The sequence below is a fragment of the Acipenser ruthenus genome, chromosome 8 (genome assembly GCF_902713425.1).
Source record: "Acipenser ruthenus chromosome 8, fAciRut3.2 maternal haplotype, whole genome shotgun sequence".
Classification (NCBI taxonomy): domain Eukaryota; kingdom Metazoa; phylum Chordata; class Actinopteri; order Acipenseriformes; family Acipenseridae; genus Acipenser; species Acipenser ruthenus.
The window spans coordinates 29,250,117-29,269,552 of NC_081196.1; the positions used below are offsets into that span (position 1 = coordinate 29,250,117).

Sequence of the window (19,436 nt, forward strand, 5' to 3'; positions counted from 1 at the left end):
CACAGGATGCACTTTTGCTGTCAACTGTCTTCGTCAGCATTTTTACTAAAGAGAAATGTTAGCCTTCTTAAAGTAGTACTGTAGTTTGTAATAGAGTTCTCTTCATTGCATCACAAGGACGACTGACTGAATCAGACAATTGTGCAGGAGATTTGACTCTGCAAACATTTAAAGTCTGTGCTAGTACCATCAGAACTGGTATGTAGGGAGTCTGACAGTGATTTGATTTTTTTTTTGTTCTTAGTGCTTATTCAATGGAAAGACTAATTTGATTTCCCGATGGAAAATATATCGCTTCACTGATGCCCAGGCATCGAAATATCGGGCGCTAGAGTATTGTAGCATTTTTGTAACAAATCAGTAAATGTTTTTCAGGTAATTCTTAAGTCAAGGTTCTGCCTATAGAAAAAAAGGTTTTCACTGAAAAACAACTGTATATGTGTTGTGTTGCACTGCACAATTCAAAACTGCCACCCCATGTCGTTAAGGTATAAACTGGAACTATGCTATCAACAGTAAACGTATTTAACACTTCACAGACACAAATATAAACTACAAAAACAATCGGAGACAAAAGTATTGACACCCTACCCTTATTATACCGTAATTCAAGGTAACAGATTAGGGACAAACATTTAGTAAACTTGAATCACTTTTTAATAGAACGAAAAGTACACAATTTCTATTAATTTAACAAATAATCTATCAAAAAACAAACATGTAATTTAAAGTATTTATTCATCATCATAATAATAATAATAAACTTTATTTTATATAGCGCCTGAACAGAGGGGACACATAACAATCCAAGATCAGTTGAGTGAAGGTTGCGTGAAGCGGTGTAGACTGATAAGAGATCAGATAAATACTGTCGAGCCAAACCATGTAAAGCCTTAAAAGTAAGAAGTAACATTTTAAAACCAACACGAAACCTGACAGGCAACCAGTGCAGGGACTCTAGAACAGGAGTGATCCCTTGCACGTGACCTTGTCAGGATACGAGCTGCTGAGTTCTGAACATGTTGTAATTTGGACAGCGTGCTTTTGGAGATGCCTGCAAGCAGAGTGTTACAATAATCAATTCTTGAAAAAAATAAATGCATGAACCAGCTTTTCAGCTACAGAAGCAGAAAGCATAGGTCACACCCTAGCGATATTTCAGATAAAAAATAACTCCCATATTTCTCATTTTGGATTTAAACTCAAGCATAGAACCATCAACTGACAAGTTTACAGCATTGGTTTTACGTAACTGGTGGGCAGTGCCTAGCAACCTAACCTCTGTCTTGTCACAGTTAAGATGCAGAAAGTTTTGTGACATCCAATTCTTAATATCAGAAATGCAATCAGCAAGCACAGAGGCAGCAACATCAACATCAGATTTAGTATGTGCATACATTTGGGTGTCATCTGCAGGAAAATGATAATTCAGGCCATGTAATCTTAGTATGTGACCAAGGGAAAACATGTAAATACTGACAAAAGTATTGGCACCCCGCCTTTAGTATTTTGTGTTTCCTCTTTTGCCTTTTATTTCAACTTTCAGGCGTTTATGATAATTTTTAACCTGTATGTTAAATCTTGTTGGTGAAATCTGGGCCCATTCTGTCTGGGCCCATTCTGTCTTGCAATACAACACATACAGTTATTTCACTTTGAATTTGTTTGCTGTCTTTGTAAAGTTAAGGTTAGTGAAATTATGACTCAGATTGATTATTATTTAGTGGTCTGACCGTATTTACCTCTGATTTCACCATAAAGTTGATTGAAGTCCAAGTTGACTTAGGTCCAAGATGATTTATGTCCAATTTGACTTCGGTGAGACTGTGCTTGCACTGACCTGGTTGTGGACTGAGTAGACTGGTACTCTTGTTACAGTGGCCAGTAGGGAGAAGCAGTTTTGTCTTGCTGAAAATGACAGACAATCAATTCAACTTGTATTTTAAATATGTTTCAGTAATTTTAATTCCTGAATCTACCAGACAAAACATGATTCATAATATAGGAATACCAAGGCACAGGGTTAAAAGGTAAACATTGACGAGCTACCACCGGATAATACAATACTAAAATAATCTTTGAAACTGCTGTATTTTCTGCTTATGGTACCTTTCTGAACATTTTCTAAAATAAGAAGTACAAAACAAAAATGAAATTGCTATTTATGCAAAGCCAGTGACATAAAACATGAGACTATCTCTGCAGGAAATATTACAAATCATTCCATTTATTACAAAAAGTCCACTTACACAAAAAAGAAACTTTCATATTATGTGTAATGAATTGGTGTATCATATACAAAATAATATCCACATAATTCCATACAATTGGTTTTATACAGAATTAGGTAATATATTAAAACAACTGTACAGTACACAACTATCACTTTTGTTACTTGCATAAACTTTAGCTTTCTACAAATATCAATAAAACATTTACATGAAAAGCAAAAAAGTGCATTTAATTAAAGAGGAAATTAATCTCAAATTGTGATGTTATTTTTAAAACCCATCTTCTTCAAATAACATTCCCTGACTGTGTTTTTCCATGGTTTGTTACATTTGCAACGCTCTTAATATGGTGTATAGTCCTATTTACCGTGTTAATAAAGCATTTATTTTTACTAGTACTCAGAAACTATATTGTATACGCTTTGAACAATAACAATATGTAATTAATTAGGATATTTAATTAAATAGGACAAATAAAACCTCAATAATGTCAACCAGTTACAAAGCTGGTTGCTGTGTACACCAGTATATTCAAAGAAACAACCTGAATTCTTATCAGCTTATTTCAATACCAGTAACTGCAAATAGGTCAAAAATAGTTATTTTCTCTGTATTTGGGTCGAGCTGAATCAAGCTTCTTAATGGTGCTGACCAGCTGTTGCACGTGCTTGTGCCCTACAGCCAACAGTATACATTCCAATGTGACAGACTCAAAACACCTTCCATTGGACACTTTAAAAAGTGTATTTGCATGGGAGCAGTAGTATAGAAAGTATGTGACTATACATTCTGTTCTTTTAAAATCCCTTTTTAATTTGTTTGGAGACAATATGTTGGCCGGTTTTCAAGAAACTCAAAATGAGATTATTTTTAGCGACAGACAGTAAAATTGTATACAGTACATTGCACATTTAGCAACCATTTATGTTTCAATGAATGGCGCACAAATAAAATGTTTTTTTTACAGTATTGATAAAGCTCTTCCATGCTGGTAAAGTCATTGGGCTGCCATTCACTTATTGGTTTTCCATGAAGTCAAAATGGGGATCATAATTAAGTAAGAAACCTCTACCCTCTTCCTCTCCCCATCTAAAGGTTTGTCCATCTCCCTCCAACATCTTTTAACCTCTTTAATTTTACAGACAAAATAGGTTGTAATTGTTGATTTCTGAATTAATTCAATCTAAATATACTGGCTAGCAAATCTGAACAATATCACTGAGGCTCAGATTATTGGAATGATATGTGACAAAACCAGGAAAAACAATCATTTTTATATTTAGAAGAGGGTAATCAGTGAGGTCTGGGAGTTTAAAAACAAATCTAAACTAAACCTGAGATACCGGTAGCAGAGACAATCATTTCAAAGCAATAAGATGAATTTATAACACATCTAAATTGTTATATAGACAGATAAACATGGTACAGTACAGTTTTCTTTTAAAATCAAAGCTTAATTTCCTCTTTAACGGCAAACATTGCATAAACAGAACTGTCCAGTGTTCGGTTCTCCTTGAAGAAGCAATATATTTCTGGTTAGATATTGAGTATGTCAAGGGTAAGAAGTACAGTATTCATCTATAAACAAGTTCAGTACATCAGTAAGTGCTGGATGTGTAGTGCAATAAAAAGAATATCATATTTTTTGTACTTAAAAAGCCCCCCTCCCCTTATCATTGTAATATATAATAACAGGGTCACTCTCCTGCAGCACTGCAATGCTTACATGCAACTGTATTTAAAAAAACAAAAAAACAAGTGCATGCATAGGCCAAATAATTCAAGATGCAGTTGTGAAAAGTTCTTGTGAAAATGACCCCTTTCAAATGGGTTTTTCAGCAGAGAATTTATATAATTCTGTATATCAGGGGTCTCCAACCCTGGTCCTGGAAAGACCATATCCTGCAGGTTTTATAGGTGTCTTTACATCATCAGTGGCTAAAGATCTGGAACACCTGTTGATCTTGACTAATTAAGCCAACAATTGGTGCAATTAAGTAACTTAGAACTCGGTTGAAATGAAAACCAGAAGACCCAGTCGCTCTCCAGGACCGGGGTTGGAGACCCTTGCTGTACATCAACAATGACCTGGTGATTAGACTGCCTACTTGGTGGCACTGCAAGTTTGTAAAGTGAATTGATGTTTCCACAGTATGGTTTTACATGTGGCCCCGGCCTTTATGTTCAGTAAGGTTCTTTTGGTAGAAGACTTGGTGAGGCTGTCGTCTTGGTGTCGCTTGTCTGTGCTGCTGTGTGTGGTATCCCAGAGTACCTTGCTGTTGTTGTTGATAAGATGAAGGCAGGAGCAAAGCATCTGGTTGGTCGTTGTTCAGAGTGCTGCTCGACTGAATTTGCTGGAAGATGAAAACAATGTTTTTTAAAAAAAGAATATTTAAAAAAAAGGTTGAATTCAAGATTTGTTTGGGAAAAAAAAACACTATTTCTACATGAAAATGAAGGGGAAAAAAGACCAATATATAAAATCTTTCTGTACTATAAAAACATCAGTGTCACAGAAGAAACAGGAATTCTCAAATCAGGAAAGGCTCCCCATGTGATTAAATGAAACTATGTCCTTCTGTTCGGAGCGTCAGTGCCGATGATGTTTACAATGTGTCTGTGAAGAAGGAAGTGATGTCACACTTTCCTAGCATATTAAATGGAATGTTGCTCTGACTGTCACATATTGTCCAGAGAACATGAAAAAAGACCATACACTTATCAGGAATAAGAGGTATCAATTCTCACATAACAAACAAACAAAAAACTGAAGAAAATGTGTTAAAAATCCTGCACTGCTAATGCATGTCAATGCAGTTACAGCATGTATTGTGTGATGTAAGTATAGGCGCAGTGAAAATAATTGACGCTGGGGTCTAGCTCATCCCTCAATTCAGCTACTAGGTCTAATACCTCGTTTCTATGGACAGCCAACTCGAGTCGACTCGAATGTGCTCAAATGGTCTGAATTCTCCCAGAGCTCGAGTTGATGGACAACTCGAGTTGATGAAAAAGGAAGCGTTTCCATGGTTTTCTGAGTTACCCAAGTTATCACGTGAGTTGGGCAGGAAATACTTGCGAGTTAAAGATCAAGACGTGCATTCGCTGCAGGCGGTATTACAGTCAAATTGTCAATAATTTAAAAGATACATCCATCTAGATATTATTTTGCATTTGTTTCACACAGTATATATACCTCTAGCAGACTGGCATGCAGAACAGGGAAAGAAGCGCTGGACAAGTGCTGGAAATAATGTCAAAGTGGATATGAGAATGGCAGGGATGAAGCCAATTTGCTTGAAAACATAAAAAGTAGACCAGACATTTCCATCAAAGGATTTAAAAAATCTGGAATTGATCTGATGCGATCAGAAACCTAGAGGCAATGTAAACTGTGCCTGCTAATGTAGTAGGACTGCTCTTTTTTATGTTAAGCATTTTTTGTGTTCTTTTTTTTTTTTTTTTAACTAAGTAACAGTTAAAAAAGGTTTAATTAAGTAACGGCCCAAATGGTTTATGTCAGACTTGTTAGAACAGGGTTTTTTTGCTGCACCCCCCTTCAGAGATGATTTGTTTTGCTGTGCCCCCCCTCCCCCCCCCATTCCACTAAACAGTACTATGTTAGAAAAATATGATTTTCATAAAACATATTGTAACGTCAAGTGTAAAATGAAAGCAGGCTCCACACAGGCAGTAGCTTCGTGCTCGAATTCAGCATTTTATTAGCACTGGACAAATCAACAATTAAGGACCACGCCAAAGCAAAACAAAATAATAAAAATCTCTCTGTGCTAAATTCCAGTCTACCTCTCGCTCTCACTGAGACAGCCTCTTGCACAACTGTGCTCAGGCATGCACTCGTATTTATCTTTTCGCATTAAACCACACCCTCCATCCGCCTTCACCAATCCCCCCCCCCCAATAAAAGTCAAAAAGACAAACAACCGTACAGTCAGTAAGGATAGAAATTGCCGGGCCGTTACAATATTGTAAAGTTGAACGTGCTGTGGGTTCTACCAGGATACAGCGGCAAATGTGCAACACTTAAATAAGCGACTGATCTTTATATAAAATTATAATATATATTTTTAAGATGGATACACTCTACAACAATCATTATTTGTAATTGTATTAACATCAATACAGTCACTTATCGTTCCTCATTCCACATGTACATGAGAAAGTAAGGACGTGGAGTATTTAAAAGCCCATTTAATTGTTTCACAGCCAAACCCTGTAAATTAAACTGATTTTACTATTCTTATTACAGTAGCCAGCTATGAAAAATCACGAAGCACTTGCCCATGCGCTGCGGCTAAGCAACGTGTAAGAAAGACTTGTCTTTATTAATGTTAATGCAATTACGAATAGTATGTTTGTCCATCTTAATTTTATATTATAACTATTATAACTTTATAAAAGATGTATTTAATAAAATGTTGCACCATCGTTTGTCTGTTTTCTATATTCTGCAGCAAAACCTGTAAATTAAACTAAAAGCTAAGACCACCCTCCATTTATAAACTGCAGGTGTATTTAAATCTAATTTTTTTATTTTATTTTATTTGTGAACAAAATGCTGCACTTTCAAATGAAGGAAGGCTGGGCGATAGAGTCGCTGAGCTACAATAGGTCTGAAATGACACAAGCTCTGTAGACAGGGATTGGTCAGATTTAACCGGGGGTTGGTCAGATTAAACATGATCCCTGCCTGGGTAGTTGATTGAGTCAATCATCCTGGAGGCCCACCGAGTCTGCCATTTACCGCAGAGCTTTTACAGTCACCAGGAAGTCAGAAAAAAGTATTTTCCAGTCAGGTATTGGCGCCCCCCTAATAACCTCGCCCCACAGTTTGAAAACATCCATGTTAGAAAGTCTGTAACAAAATGGTTGACTGTCATTGTCGATACATTGTAGATATTACTAAAGACACCCACCGTGAAGGTATCGCAAAGTCCATAAACAAAACAAAACGTTAAAATAAATTAGTTCTGTGCTGTATGAAACAGAGCTGATTATACCAGTGCTTGCTAGTCTAACTGATTAAAGGCCTTCTTTGTTGTTCTCCAAGTTGCTGCAGTGACATTGTAGATGCTAGTATAACGAGTGCCTGTAAATGAGATGCTGTTTTAGCAGACAGATTTAATTAAGTAAACATTTATTTGAATCTTTTTGGAATTAAAAGTATAAATGCAAAACTGCGTTGCAGTTTTCTTTGTGACCGAAAAACGCCAATTCAAAAACCGCCAGAATCCCCCAGGGAAGCAAATCCACTGAATTAAATGCATTTCAATGTAATTTTAATGGATTAATGATGGCAAAGTGCAAATTTGATAGCGGGTGCAGAACGCCAGGTGAACACCATTCTTTACATACGCCGCACTTTTAGCGACCAGTAAAATCATACTTTATGGCTGCTCAACACAACTTACAGCAGCATTATGGGGGTTTTGCACCTGCAGATCAGTTTGCACATATCCTTATCTCACCCTCGTAATGTTTTCACTGAATGAAACCTCATCCATACTGCCTTGCACATTAGACTTGCTAATAGACCTATAATTCAAATTCATAATGATATACATGCTGATGAGACCTGTAGAAACTAATTTTCCACACAGGTGAGTTTAAGTAATAATGTATAATATAGTGCAGGTCATAAGTAACTATAAAAAAGAAATTGACAAGTTACAAAACTTCCCCCTGAAGACTGTGGCATTTTAGGTATGGTACTGATTACAACCAGTACAATGTATGATAAATCAATAAATCAAATGTATTAACTTTCCACTGCATCTTAACTTGCGTACAAATGTCACTCCCTGTATAGGACATCATTCTAGTTAAAAAAACGTGTTGTTTCACTGACCCCGATTAGCACTAATCTTGGACTATCCAATGTTAATTTCGGTTAGATAGTCCAAGATTAGTGCTAATCGAGATCTGTGAAACCAGCTGTTGATGTTTAAGTACAATCTTCATGTTTGTGATTTATAGTAAGTAAATAAGTTGTGTGAGAGTGTCTCAATATAACAGAAATCAATTAGTTTGACAAGCCAGACCCTAACCCAAACTGCACCAGATGACAGCTCTTCTAATAAGAAGAACACCCTACCCACAATGTATTTACTTCATAAAACACATATATCAAATGCAGCTGCATTTCACATGGGCTTATTTTAGAGCTTCCCATTTCAGAAGAACACTTTCTCAGTATCCTCTGTGGATCTTTTACTAAATGATCAGGTTCACTGACAGCAATCCGAGCATTTGGGCCCATGCTAAAACTGTTTCTGCACTGGTTAATGTAAACAGTCCCAACTCTTTCGGCAAAAATTCATTAAAGGTCCCCCAAGACTATTATTAGTCTGTATATTATTGAGAACTTTAAAATATATACAGTAAATACTGCAGAATACTAAAGGAAACTAAACACAAAAGACTGACTTTAGTACTACTGCAGAAACTATTTGTAAAACAAATTCAATTTACATTCTTCATGTCTTCAACCATTATAAAGGTTTACCGTAGTAAAAGCATAGCAAATTGAAGAACAGTGAAAGCATGGTAAAGCCCAGGTAGGTATGGTAAAGTTTATAAAAAAAAAAAAGGTAAATGCATAGTATAACCATGGGAAAAGCAAGGGAAAACTGCAAAATTACTGTGCATATTTACCGTGGAAAACTTTTGTCAGGGAATTTTACTTTTCAGTTCATAGTAAATTTACCAGTTGCTGAAATTGTTCATAACTGATTACTTTGTAATACAGCAAGGTAGTTCTAAATAAACTGCACTGAGTATAAGAAAAGCAGATTTCTCCACCCCGTGTGAACAAGAACCGCTTGAGATGTGGTCTCACTCTCTAGATCTGCTATGCTTGACTCATGTCAAGGGCTTCTCAACATTGTACACACCTTTTCAGACAGATCCTCTGATCCTCAGCCGACGTATATAGTCTGCCCCTTAACACCTATACACTCTGGACTGGTCTAGTCAAGCAATGTTCTTTAAAACAGCACAGTGTTGAAACAGTGGTCGAATGCGATTAAGGTTTTCATATCTCTACCTGCAGGTATTGTTGCTGTGGGTTCTGGAGTTGCATAGCTATTTGCTGAGGCTGGTTAGGCTGTGTCACTGTGAATCCTGGGTGCATTACTGCTTGGCCTATGAGGACTGTGGTGGAGACCAAGGATGTGTTGCTGGTGCTGGTAGATGGCTGGGCTCCTGCACCTCGGTGTAACTGGTGATTCTGAAGGAACCTTCAATCACAAAGGAATACTCCACTTTGTTATTACACATACTGAAATTGTATTTACACTTGAATTCAGTAATAATGCTGGCTTACTCAGGTAATATCTCCCACCAGTAGCATTCATAGAACACCATACTTTTTTACATTTTTACTCCAGCTTTATGAAAGTTGTTATTTAAAGGATTTGGTCATTAAGTAATTAATATAATCCTGTTTGTATCCTGTAAAAGTATTTTTCATCTTTAATTTTCATCAAATTCATCTAATTAAAGAAATTGTTTTCACAGTATGCAAGAAAGCCTACCAGCAGTGCCGTGGTGCCGGACTCAAAAATGGTCCAGTTGCTTTAATTTGAGTGTATTGTATGAAGAAGCTGAAAGGACTGCAGCATGCTGCTTTAGTGGTCAACTAAAGTGATGAAAATGTACAAACATTTTTTGTCAGTTCCTAAGATATTGTAAACCATGCCACTTTGAAATCATTAATAGAAATGTCTGATTTTGTGAAATGTGTTGAAATGGTAGCAATTTGTGCTGGGCTTGCCGAGACATAGCCCCGGCACCTCACCTTTAAAAATCAAGTTAAAAATCTCATGCAAGTTTTTGCTCTCAAATACTTTTTCTTAATTCTAAACACAGTTTTATCTATTCTGCAAGTTCTTGTGTGCGCTAAAGAGAGACAGTCCGCTGCCAGGGACGTTCGTACTTTGCCTTTGACACTGGCTGCGAAAGAAGGACTGTGACTCTATTGTGGTTTTTTTATAACCTTACTTGAAAAAAGTCTTAAACAATACCAGCAAATCCTTACATTTCTTGGTTTGAAAGCTGAACATTAAAGAATAAAGAACAATTACCATTTTTTAATGAAAAAAAATGTTGTAGCCTACTTCACTAAAGTAGAAACCACTGCTTCAGATTATTACGACTGCTTAATAACAGGAACAAAATTTTATTTACGGTTAGTGTTGAACTTAAATGTATTCTTAAGAATGGTATTATTGTCATTGCTTGCGGCCCGGCACCTCTTTCTGTACAAATGAACACTGGTAGCAACGTGTCTTTTCCCCTCCACTCACTTTGCTTGTTGTTCAGATATGCTGAGCTCCTGAGACTGTTGCCTGGCAGTGCATGAACCAGGTATCATTGGCTGGATGGGCTGACTGAGCAACATTCTTTAAGAAAAAAACAAAAAAAACCTGGTTACAATAAATACACTGTCTAGAGTCAGACACAATGCTGGAAGGCTTCTTTACTAAGCTATGCAGCCGCACCCCAACCCTGACATGCTTTTCAGTCCAGGCTTCTCTCCTGTGCTGTGGTTTGTAATGCTGACGGATATATACTGGGCAAGGTGGAAACCCACATACTCAAGTGAATACACAATTCTAGCTGTACGAAAGCAATAACACACAAAAGGGAGTTCAAATATGGTCTATTATCTGTCCCTACCGAACCCCTACCAAAGTGAATTGATTGTCAAGTGAGTCAGGCAGAATGGTTCTTGCCGTGCTGGTATGGTGACATATTTACACAGGCTGGAACAGAATCCAGCAGACACTCACTTGAGACGGAGACCCTAGCAAGCTAAACTAGAGAAAGCTAGGGCCATTCCTGCCACAGCGTACATTAATAGGGCTCTAGTGCGTGAGCTAAATAAAGCTTGGGTTTTTGGGCTGAAGCACTATCTCAAATTGTATTTGTTAAAGTATTATTTTTTTGCTAAAAGGCCTCCTCACAAGGCACCAGCCCCATTTACAATACTAAACAGAAAATTATTTATTTGCCTTAAGTATCTGGGTCAATTTTACTGGCAAACATGTTTGGCTCTCAGATGTTCATATTGAAACAAATGGTTACAAAGTGTACGCTGACCTACTAGGGTAGCCATGGAAACAGTAGAAGTGAAAGCTTAAGTTGTGGCCAGCATTGCTTGAACATTTACCTCAGTTGTCTGTCATGGCTCAAGTCAGATGCTGGATGACACTGGATGTTGTCTCGTGACTCGGGAGTTACTGCTGGGGTCTGAGGAAGCATCATGGGATTACTGTAGTGGGGTGTTAAACTGCCTGAAGATTGATTTGCACTTCTCCCTGGGTTCTGTGCGTTAAAAAAGACATATATAGTTTTGTTTCAACTGTTTAATTATTGTACCTGTATGTTTTTTTTTTATCATTGTTAAAATCCTGACAACTCTTTACACTTATAAATTTAAAGTCTGTTTCAAAGCTCTTGAGATATGTCCTCTAAATCACTGCAGGAAGATACAAAACCCCCTCCCCCAAAAAACAACAAGTGCTCTGGCTTTTTTGTTCTGTACCAAATCATAAATCGTTATTGCTGTGTTACCTGTTTGACAATGTGGGCAATAATCCTTACACTATCAGTGCACTACAGCGGACATTTTGAAAATAGCTTTGAAACAGACATTAGGGTTATATTCGTAAAAAAAGTTGTCAGGATGTTACAATGAAAAGAAAAATTACAGGTACATTATTTAAACACATGGGGACGTGTAAGGCTGTATTTTTCGGAATCCCGCTCCTTACTCTTTAAGACCTTCTGCATACTGTATGTGACCAAATTGCTAAGAATATACCTTGTTCGGTATGACATCATGAACTTGGCAGAAAATATCCAAGCTTATGTTGCTTCAATGCCTAGACAGTGCCAGATATTTATATGGCCTCGTTGAATAAATCAGTGGCCTTTTTTACCAACAATTATTTAGTACTTCATTGACAAAACAGTCAATAATTTATTGGGGCCAAATGCAGTAGCTTGTACTTCCATTGTACAGAAAACAATAGCTTACTTCTTCATGGACCTGGCTGGATTTGACATTAGATTCCCCCACGTTCTGCCGGGATGTAGACAAGTGTTGGCTTCCTATCTGTAAAGATGCCAGTTGGCTTTGCAGTTGTGGGCTGCTGTGAACTTGTTGAGCAGTTATCCCCGATTTCTCCTGCTCCGGCTGCTGATGCTGAGGGGGATGCTGCTGTAAGTTACTGAAACCTGTGGAGACTGTGGATGGCTGCAGAAACATCTGATAAAATAGATAGGGAAACAAGGTTTGTTACAGTAGCATACATATCACCCCTAAAAAGATGCAACAAATAAAACAACAGGTGACAGTGGAGTGAAAATGTCACCATGTTATAGTATGCTGAATAACAAATATCCAGGCCATGTTTCCCCATTTTTATGTTTCTTTATATATAGCCTTCATTAGCCTAACTAGTCCAGAACTCAAGCAAAATGAAATGTGTACTGTTTTTGAAGACAATGGGGTCTATTCAATTAATCTTAACAGTGGTTGCTCAGAATACTGCCACTGTTTAGATAATTAAAATATGGTTATTTGGGTTATGCAATTCAAAGATCTAATAGTGCACGTGAGTCTCTTTAGTGTACTTCTGACTGTAGAAAGGGCAAATACCATGAAGGAGCCTATTTGATGAGAGTCACAATATTTAGATCCACTGCTGTTTAGATCAATTGAACATATTCCAGTATCTTAAAGCCAATTCATTTTTACTTGTTTATTCCCATAGTCAAACTTGACCTAGGGGATCATAGAATACAGCTGTGAACTGAATTTGATAGCAGTACTGTATAGTATGGGATCGATATCACTGCCAATGGAAAAGTCACATAACAGCAAATATGGCAAACATATTAGTTCACAGGTCAAAATTCAAGTTCACTACCACTTTATCCTAGTTATTCATCTTGCCGGAGGTTACAATAAATGTGGTCACAAATGGTTAATTATTACCGGACAATTATTAAATTTGACAATCTATGAAAAATAATCATTGTAAAGACACAATATCAACGCATGTGGTCTCTATCATTCATATGAGCAGAAGTAAAAAAAAAACAAAAGTGGAAATGAAATATTTTGACCATATGGATTTTCATTAAAATGGACCCATTTCTGTATTTTAAATGAATAATATATCATTACACTCCTTAAGAACAATTCTGTCAGATGAACCGAGGCAAATGGTTACCTGTATACTGGAGTCCTGGACAATGCAGAGCTGCTCCTGAATTGTGTGCAGTTGCTCCTGTTGCCACCGGATGTTTGTCTGTAGAATACGTGTTCGCTGCTCCAGCTGGTCCTTAATATTCTGGATCGCTCCAAACTGCACAGAAATGTACAAAAAAATGCTTCTTATAGTTTGTAATATGAAGAGGAGGAGTATGGGTATGGAACAAGGTGTAGGGCCAGATTTACTACAGTGAGCTTTTGTTCCAATTTGTATCAACTACAAATGAAAAACCATTAAAAACATACATACAGCCAGGACAGCACTGATTCAACAGGACATGCAGGGTTTTAAAATTGTTATATTCCTGTTTATCGCCTCAAATTTCTGTATCACTATCACATTTTAGCTATCTGCAGACTTCAATCAATTACCACAAAGGTCAAAGATCATAATGCATGTTTCTTTTTCCATAATTCACAACTAAACAATGCTTCACATACTTTCAATTAACATAATTGACAGTAAAATTAAAAATAGAAGATTAGCTTGCAGGTTAATAGGATTAAATATTATCATGATTTCCATGATACTTTTTAGCTGATAATAGATTTTTTTATTGTCCAACTTTATCAGAAAATCTTTTCATTCTGCATGATCCTATTGAGCATATGTTGCAAATCTGGCTTATCAATGTACCTGCTAGATTATCTAATAGAAAGCAACCCAACCTTGAATGTGGCAAGACTTTAAAAAGGTGTATTCCTGAGACCTGAGAGGTTTTAGGAGGGTTAGAAATTGGAACATTTAGAAGGGGTGAGGGAACAATTTTAAATGAGAATAAGAGAGAGCACAGCACAGCCACACTGCTTACTTGGCTCACATGTACAGTAGATACATTAAGCTAGTATTGGGAATTTGGGGTGAGCCTAATATTTTCACTTGTTGTGAATAGAAGGAAGTTAATCTGTGGAGTAAAATCCCAACTGCCAATCCCAACTGTGGCTGAAAGAGTCACATTGATATGATCTCGACCTGCTTTCGATTTCAAATCCTCTCAGTCCCAGTGTACGTTGGAAACATGGCAAAAGGCAACACTGTAAATATGACAGTAGAACTCTAACCTGTGCAATCTGTACAGGCTGGCATGGCATTGTGTGCTGTTGCATGAACTGCTGAGGCAGCAGATCTAATGATGATTGTGTTGCCATGGAGACCTGTTAAATAAAAGAGGACATTATGTGTTACAATGCTAATATCTGATATGCAGTAGTTGTTAAATATACAGTTTTAACCACAGATTTCACATATTTTATGTTTAAACAAATTTCAGTTGTTCATTTTAGTTTAATACAGAACTGTGTTGTCAATGAAGATTGTATTTCTTCCACGAGAGGAGGCTAATGTCAACTCTTAGAGGTGAAAATGCTTTGCCAGCAAACCTCCAAAATAAATATGTTTTTCACTTCAAGTAAATACGACAATGATCCAAGCACACAACAAATCTACTTCAGAATGGTTAGAGAAGAATAAAATCAAGGTTCTGGAATGGCCTAGTCAAAGTCCTGATCTAAATCCAATTGAGAATCTTTGGTATGAGTTGAAGAAGGCTGTGCAAAAGAGGAATCCTTGGAATTTGAATGAACTGGAAGAATTTTGCGTTGATGAATGGTCAGAAATCACTAAAGAATCAAGACAAAAGCTCATTGACAAATATCCTGATCGTTTAAAAGAGGTTATTATTGCTAAAGGTGCATCAGCTAGCTATTAATTTCATTTTCCTTGTCAGGTTATGAGTACTTTCGAATCAGTATTTCAATGAAAATTGCCAAAATAAATAATTGTTGACATCTATTTCTTTTTTTCCTCATCCACAAAGCACAACTTTTGCTACAAAAGATTTTTCCTACGATTATTTGTTTTCAAGAAATTTCCATTGGGGTATGTAAACCTTTGACTGTATCTTTGTATCATTGACTCAAATAGATCTTCACCTGGCTTGAGGCAGTTTGCAGTCTCTGCTGGGGAAGGTCCGGCTGCACCGCTGTAGCAGTTAGCAAGGCAGGTGTGCTGGACTCTGCAATGAGCCTTGATGGGGTGGCTGCTTGAGGAAAAAGACAAAGGTGGTGTTAAGATCATACTGTCCATATCCCCTGCCAAGGATATTAACACATTCTAGGTGTATCTTGAAAACATAGGTCACAGCCTTTAAAATAGTTTATTCAAAACCTGACAGCAGATTCTTGAGGTATAACCTTAAATACTCAGCAGACAAAAAGTAGGTTAATGAATAATAAACCACTCTACAAAGCTGCACTGCATTTTAAAGGTTTTATAGCTGAAATCACTCTGTATCTCCTCCCCCATGCTGCATGCAGTGAACAGAGTGGTAGGTGAGTTGGAGCAGCTGTGGAGCAGGGCAGAAGTGTGAGGGTTACATGGAGGCAACTGTATTCAGAAGCTTATAGACCAAGAAGACCAGGAAAGGTCTATGAGTAAATTGATCGTGTGCCTGAAACTAACCTGCTTAGAGTTATGTACTATGTTACCAAAGAATCCTGGAGAGTTCACAATAAAATCAGAGATTTGCTGTAACATCTGTGTCTGTCTGGATTTCATGGGCCTTCACCTACAAACAAACAACCCTTACAACTGATACGTGTACTGTATGTGAATTTACTTTTTTAGCAATTGTCCATGCAACATTTTATTCAAGCAAATGGTTCACAAAATACAAGAATGAGTGTTTTCACGGTTTGTGATTTTGACTTTTTCTTCCTAGTGTCTGATTGCAGCACCAATTCTTCCTATTGTTCTTGAGTTCCTGAGTACTTCTAGATGGGAAAACATCACTGCAGTTACATGAAGAATCAGAAAGAGCTGTCTGGGAGGACTTGTGGGAGATCCGTGAAGACACAGAAGACGTTTGGCTTCTACTCAGCAATGAAGTGGTAACATCTAGGGTGTTATTCAGGTGCTGCTGGGAGTCCAAACTGGAATCCTGCCGCTGCCGAGGAGGAAAACAGAAAGTGTTAGGTTATATATCATAACCCTGGTTCCCTGAAATACAAATGTTATCCATTACCGATTGGCATATACCTCTGTGTAGCCCGATTTACCTGAGTATATATGTCAAAGCTGCTCGAAATAGCTCCCTCTGGGTCAGGCATGGAATCCTCAGCCCCCTGAGGGAATGCTGCGAGCAGAAGGGATCAGTACCAATTTTCGATTCAGGCCAGCTGTGTTGGAGTGAACGCAGTGACCTCGAAAGGTAATAGATAACATTTCTATATCGGAACCAGGGTTATGACAGATCACCTAACATTCCCTTTCAAGTACGAAATGTTATCCAAGCTGTCGCAAGTGCAGGACTTGCAGCACTGGCAAATGTGCTAAAAAGGGTAGACCAGGAGGCTTCCTTAGCACTCTGGTCCCAAAGCCCTGGTTTTGAGGACCCATGACATATAGTTCACAGGACCTCAGTGTGCATGCTGTAAAGGGTAGACTGATTAGCTATCATTCGCATTCTAATAATAACAATATAATAATCTTTATTTTATGTAGTGCAATTCATGCAGCACATCTCAAAGCGCTTTACAATCTAAAAACACGATAACATAATCATAACTATACATATTAAAAATATCACACAAAACACAACTATACAAATTCATAAAAGCAGACAGTTGATATGCCAATTTAAAGTGACTTAAAAATATCAACATTTTTTTATGTCAATCATTAATTGACTGAGGAAGGGCATTCCATAACGTGGGTGCTTAACAGCAAAATGTAGAAAATAATCGCATAATCCTGGAGGGACTGACTTTATTACCTCAGGGGCAAGGACTACATGCCTGACAGAGGGGGCTCTTTTGAGCAGCTTTGACATACGCACTCAGGTAAATCAGGCTACACAGAGGTATATACCAATCGGTAACGGTTAACACTTTGGACTTGAAAGTGAACTTCTGTTATATTAATACCTTATGAAGTGTCTTTTTTATAGGTGTTGAATTATTTTTCTATTACTACATTTCCATCTGCACAATGAAACCAATCAGTCAAACTCAATCTCATCTCGTAACAATATCAAACTGGGACGACCACTGGTCTAAAATCTAAATCTGCAACCGGGTGTTACACAAGGTCAAAGATCACCAAATCACTCTTTTGAAAATGTACCATTTCCAAATCATTTCACCTATCTCCAATATTTCTATGATAATAAAATTGACAGGTTTTTGTCCAGCCTTTGAGGTTCAGTGCCTCTACCATCCTCTGCATTAGATAGCTCATTAGGTAACCTCCAGCCTCCCATCCACGCTGGGGCTGATAATGTCAATCCACATAATGATGCTGAACAAGGCTGATTAAAAAAATAAACTTTTAACTCTGCTCCAGTGGAAGATGGAAAAGTGGAATAAGACATTTCAACTGTTCATATCTTTGTATGTAGTGTATCTATACATGCTTTATGAATAAGAGAAATGTATTGTTATTAATTACAGAGAGCAAATGGTAAATATAATAATATGAAGAATAAAAATAAGAATGTGTATGAACCTGTATCATAAATGGCTGTATTAGTACAGTTAAACCTGCATCCTATAGTTTAAAACTGACTTATGTGAGCAGTTTTGGTAGTAAAGAGGGCTGTGAATAGAGAAATAAAGTGCAACCATTCATAGAAAATGATATTATACAATGAGACACTAGGTCAATTGAACATACAACTTTATTTCAAAAAATCTTGCAAACAACTACCTCTATTCCAAAATATCAGACACAAACGTTCACTGATTCAGGCAAATAGCTGGGATGTTTGTCTACTGGAGTTTCATTCAGATTTTATCATTGCGTGTTTAAAGATTAAAGAAGATATGAAAACACTCCTGGTTATTGCAGGGTCAAAGACACGTTCACTATAGTTTCATCTTGTTTTTTAATTCCCACAATCACAAGGTGAGAATGAGTAGCCTGGACCCTTTTTCCTAAGTCTGCTCATACCTTGAGTACAGACGAGACAACAAGTTCAGTGGGGCTGTCATCCAAACAGAGTCCTTGCCTTCCTTCTGTTTGAACTCCCTTGGCGCTAAGGAAAAAAATCTCTGATGAACAATTACTTTTCCTATTTGAAAACAATAAGAGGAAGAACATCATTAAAAAGGTTGCTAAAATATTAACACATTTTGTTGAGGACCCCTTGCCAAATGACCTTTAAAGATAATCCAGAAAACACTACAATGATAATTAAATTCTCCTGTATCAAGTAGCAAATGTAACAACTACAATTAATTGAGACCGTTTCTGTATTTTAACATATCAGTGATATCACATTGTTACAGTATATGAACCAATACCTACTGAGTATCCATTGCAGTGCCATGGTACCATATCATTATGGTGTGCTACAGTACTAAATCAGGAGGACTGTCCAATATTTCAAATCCATTGTGTTGCCATTGCTGGTAATTGTGTTCTGCTAGGGTTTGATAACAGTATCTCAATAGTACAAAAGTATACCTATATGGAAACACTGCCAAAAGCTTGAAATGATACTGGCCATATATAAACTGTTCAATATATATAGTATGCATTACCTATTATCATAGTTTGTAGGTCATATGCTGTACTCAAATGTCTTTGAAAAAGTGTCAATACAGTACAACAGTACATGGAAAGCTGCTAGTAGTAATCCCGAGCTGTAAAGGTTCCAGTACCTTACAACGGCATGAGTGCACACGATGAACTCTGGCTTGGAGTTCCACTGGTGGTAGGTGATATAGTAATGGGTCTGCAGCCAGATCCACTGCTGTCCTTTGGTCAGAAACCTGTAGCAGCAAGATCTTCCCTTTCCAAACTGCATCACTGGTGAAACAAACAAACATGTCACCACAGAACAGCAACATCAAGTCCCTTTTCTGTAGCACCTCTATACTGTACAATTGCCACAATCTTG

At 37.2% G+C, this 19,436-nt stretch overlaps 1 protein-coding gene across 5 annotated transcripts in view; it reads right to left on the reverse strand.

The window, feature by feature from the left end:
* Positions 1 to 730: 730 nt before the first annotated feature.
* LOC117407107 (neuronal PAS domain-containing protein 2-like) overlaps positions 731 to 19,436 on the reverse strand; it is a 91,089-nt gene continuing 72,383 nt past the window's right edge. For 2 of the 5 annotated variants that reach the window (XM_059028799.1, XM_059028795.1), the window contains exons 11-21: positions 19,198 to 19,345; positions 18,485 to 18,605; positions 16,337 to 16,481; positions 15,469 to 15,578; positions 14,599 to 14,691; positions 13,496 to 13,630; positions 12,295 to 12,525; positions 11,425 to 11,579; positions 10,559 to 10,654; positions 9,298 to 9,490; positions 731 to 4,585 (exon numbers count right to left, since the gene is read on the reverse strand). In XM_059028799.1, coding sequence (XP_058884782.1) covers positions 4,391 to 4,585; positions 9,298 to 9,490; positions 10,559 to 10,654; positions 11,425 to 11,579; positions 12,295 to 12,525; positions 13,496 to 13,630; positions 14,599 to 14,691; positions 15,469 to 15,578; positions 16,337 to 16,481; positions 18,485 to 18,605; positions 19,198 to 19,345 — 1,622 coding nt within the window. In that variant the 3' untranslated portion in view covers positions 731 to 4,390. The remainder of the gene's footprint in view (positions 4,586 to 9,297; positions 9,491 to 10,558; positions 10,655 to 11,424; positions 11,580 to 12,294; positions 12,526 to 13,495; positions 13,631 to 14,598; positions 14,692 to 15,468; positions 15,579 to 16,336; positions 16,482 to 18,484; positions 18,606 to 19,197; positions 19,346 to 19,436) is intronic. The other 3 variants (XM_059028796.1, XM_059028798.1, XM_059028797.1) reach the window with 3 other exon arrangements.